The sequence below is a fragment of the Solanum stenotomum genome, unplaced genomic scaffold (assembly GCF_019186545.1).
Source record: "Solanum stenotomum isolate F172 unplaced genomic scaffold, ASM1918654v1 scaffold29099, whole genome shotgun sequence".
NCBI classification, from domain to species: Eukaryota; Viridiplantae; Streptophyta; class Magnoliopsida; order Solanales; family Solanaceae; genus Solanum; species Solanum stenotomum.
The window spans coordinates 50,046-53,151 of record NW_026030309.1 but is presented as its reverse complement, the minus strand read 5'-3'; the positions used below and the strand labels follow the sequence as shown (position 1 = coordinate 53,151).

The 3,106-nt window shown below is 35.4% G+C and overlaps 1 protein-coding gene across 1 annotated transcript; it reads left to right on the top strand.

Moving 5' to 3' along the window:
* The first annotated feature begins 478 nt into the window (after window positions 1-478).
* On the top strand, window positions 479-2,515 carry LOC125851730 (putative late blight resistance protein homolog R1A-10). The gene is made up of 4 exons (XM_049531479.1): window positions 479-739; window positions 855-1,239; window positions 1,712-2,195; window positions 2,482-2,515. The coding sequence occupies exons 1-4, from the start codon at window positions 479-481 to the stop codon at window positions 2,513-2,515; spliced, it is 1,164 nt and encodes a 387-aa protein (XP_049387436.1).
* The last annotated feature ends 591 nt before the right edge of the window (window positions 2,516-3,106 follow it).

Here is a 3,106-nt window from a genome sequence, read left to right as displayed (position 1 = left end):
GGAACAACAAGTTTATTTTCTCAACAAAGAGGTGATGCTGATCGAGTTTAACAACCATGGAAGCAAATCTGCAGAATTAGCAAGAATTTGCTCTTCACTAGAAAAATGTACAATTGAGGAAAATACTATTGTTGGGATGGGGGATGACTTCAACACCATACTTGATCGCCTCACTGCCCAAACGAAGAAGTTAATTGTCATACCAATTTTTGGTATGGGCGGTATAGGTAAGACAACTCTTGCCAGAAAAGTTTATGATGATTCATACATTCGTTCTCGATTTGATAAACAAGCATGGGTCACTATCTCTCAAGAATACAATGAGAGACAAATGCTTCTTGAACTTGTCTCTTCAATTACTGGAAGCAAGCAAGAAACGAGCGATGATGAACTAATGGAGATTGTGTATAGAGGTCTGAAGGGTAGGAGATTTCTAACTGTCATAGATGATATTTGGAGTACTGAGGCATGGGACCAAATGCAAAGAACATTTTCAAATGATGACAATAGAAGCCGAATTCTATTAACCACTCGGTTCAAGTATGTTGCTGATTGTGTCAGTTATCCTGATTTTCCACCTCATATTAAGTCTTTTCTAAGTCTTAATGATAGTTGGAATCTATTCACCGAAAAATTATTCAAAAAAGACCCTTGTCCACCTCACCTAGAAGAAACAGGGAAGCATATTGTACAGCAATGTCAAGGATTACCTCTCTCGGTGGTTGTCATTGCTGGACTTGTAGTAAAAATGGAAGAGGGTTGAGGAAAATCTGAACTCGTTCTTTGGTACGGTGTCCAAACGATGCCAATCAATTCTTTCTTTGAGCTACAACTACTTGCCCCAATAATTGAAGGCTTGTTTTCTCTATGTTGGAGGTTTTCCAGAAGACAGAGAGATTAATGTTTCCAGGTTGATTAGGCTATGGATTGCTGAGCAATTCGTAAAGGCAAGAAACAATAAAAGATTAGAAGTGGTGGCAGAGGAGTATCTACAAGAGTTGATTGATAGAAGTCTAATTTTGATTGGTAGACAAAGTGCTAATGGAAGGATGAGAAGTTGCAAAATTCACGATCTTCTTCGGCAACTATGCCTAAGTGAAGCTCATACTGAAAATGTTGTGCATATCATGAATGGGAATGTTCCCATGTTCTTATTAGAAGCCATAGATGATCAACGGCGAGTGATCCTTCTGTCTAAACTTGAACAGAAGCAAGTTTATCCTCCAATGCATAGCAATGGTATAACAAGTATAGCTCGTACCTTTATTTCAATGCAATATTTTCAGTACTCCGATTTTCCAGAAGGGATTTGTTCCATTTTTTCAGAGTTCAAGTTGCTTAAGGTGTTGGACGTATTAACAGTTTGGTTAGATTTCTCTAGTGTAATACCTGAGCTTGTACATTTGAGATATGTTGCTGCAAGAATTGAGGAAGCTCTTTCACTAGACAAATTGAGAAATCTACAGACCATAATTCATTAAAGAAATATCGGTATCAACAGACCAAGAGAGTTTCCTCATAGCTAATATATCTAATCCTCTTGAGGCAGAAAATCCTTTGTTTCTCAATAACTTGCAAAATCTTTATCTCTATAACTCTCCTTTTATTGTGGAAATCATAAGAAGAACTCCCAATCTAAAAAAGCTATAGTTTATAGATGATTCTGATCAACCTGAGTGGCCTGCAATTCTTGATTTTCTAATTTTTCTAGAGGAGCTGGAGACGCTAGTCATAAAGCTGGAGAACATTGACGTGAACATTTTCTCTGTAGATATTTTGTCTTGTAAAATCAAGAAATTAAGTCCTAATATCAAGAAATTGATATTGTTAGGTACTTATGTACCATGGGAAGTTGTGAATTTGCTGGCTAATTTACCTAATCTTGAGGTGATCAAAGGGGAGTATGCATTTTCTGGAACAGATTGGAAAGTAGATGAAGATGTTGTGTTTCGCAAATTAAAATATCTATTAATTTGTGAAGCAGATCTGGAAAGGTGGGAAGTTGGTAGTGATAATTTTCCTATGCTTGAGCAGCTATTACTGGATCGGTTGTATGAACTAGAGGAGATTCCGGGGAGTATTGGAGATATAATGACACAAAAATTGATCAAAATAGACGATTGCAGCTCTTCTGTAGAGAATAGTGCTAAGAGAACTTGGGAAATTATGAGTTTCAACTTCAAATTATTCCAAAGGTATGTTCATTTCCATCTTCCATTATTATCTTCTTCCTATTTTGTTTTCACAATAGTGATAAAAAAGGCTTGTAAGCTTGGATGGTTGTTACCCATTGTATTGTATTTTTAGTCTAAATACGATATTTGTTTTGATTGTTACTTAAGTTCTATTATATCGTATCGTTTAAATCCATCATTTAGGTAACCACGAAAAAGGGCACCCCATGAAATTTACAATTGCACAGAGTTTGATGGATTGATTTATTTTTGAGTTTAACTAATATTTGTTATCTCTTGTATTCAGGTTAGTCAAAAATACAAAAACAGAAAATAGATGAAATAGACAGAATGTTTTAATCCAAGTCCACAGAAACCACTGTGTTTCCTTAAGAAATTTAATCCCCTCACTGTACCCGAGGTTACAGATTAATTCCTCCCAAGATAAAATGGATTAACCTGTTAGAGAAGTAGCGGTACCTCAAACTTCAATAACTTCAGCGAACGCAAGAACAGCAACAAGAGCACACACAGACTCAGTCGATCGACAATTTTATTTATGTAAGAAAATGTATGCAGAGAGAAAAAATTTTCAGTGTTTTAAAAAACGAAAAAGACCTCTTATTTATAGCCATTTGCAGCAAGGAACGCGTCTGTTCAGAAAAATTTGTTCAGACCCTTCTTTTTTTTCCAGAACATTGTGTCCTTTGGGAAAAGTAACGACTTTTCGGAAGGATTACCGTTTGGGAAAAGTAACGACTTTTCGGAAGGATTACCGTTACACGTGAATTTCAAATAAATTCAGTTGCGCCAAATTAATTATGTTATTTAATTAACATTCTGAATTAATTTCTAAGAGAAAGGAAATGATTTAACAAGATTGATTAAATAAATTTTGTCCAAAAATATTATCAATCAATCACATCATTTGC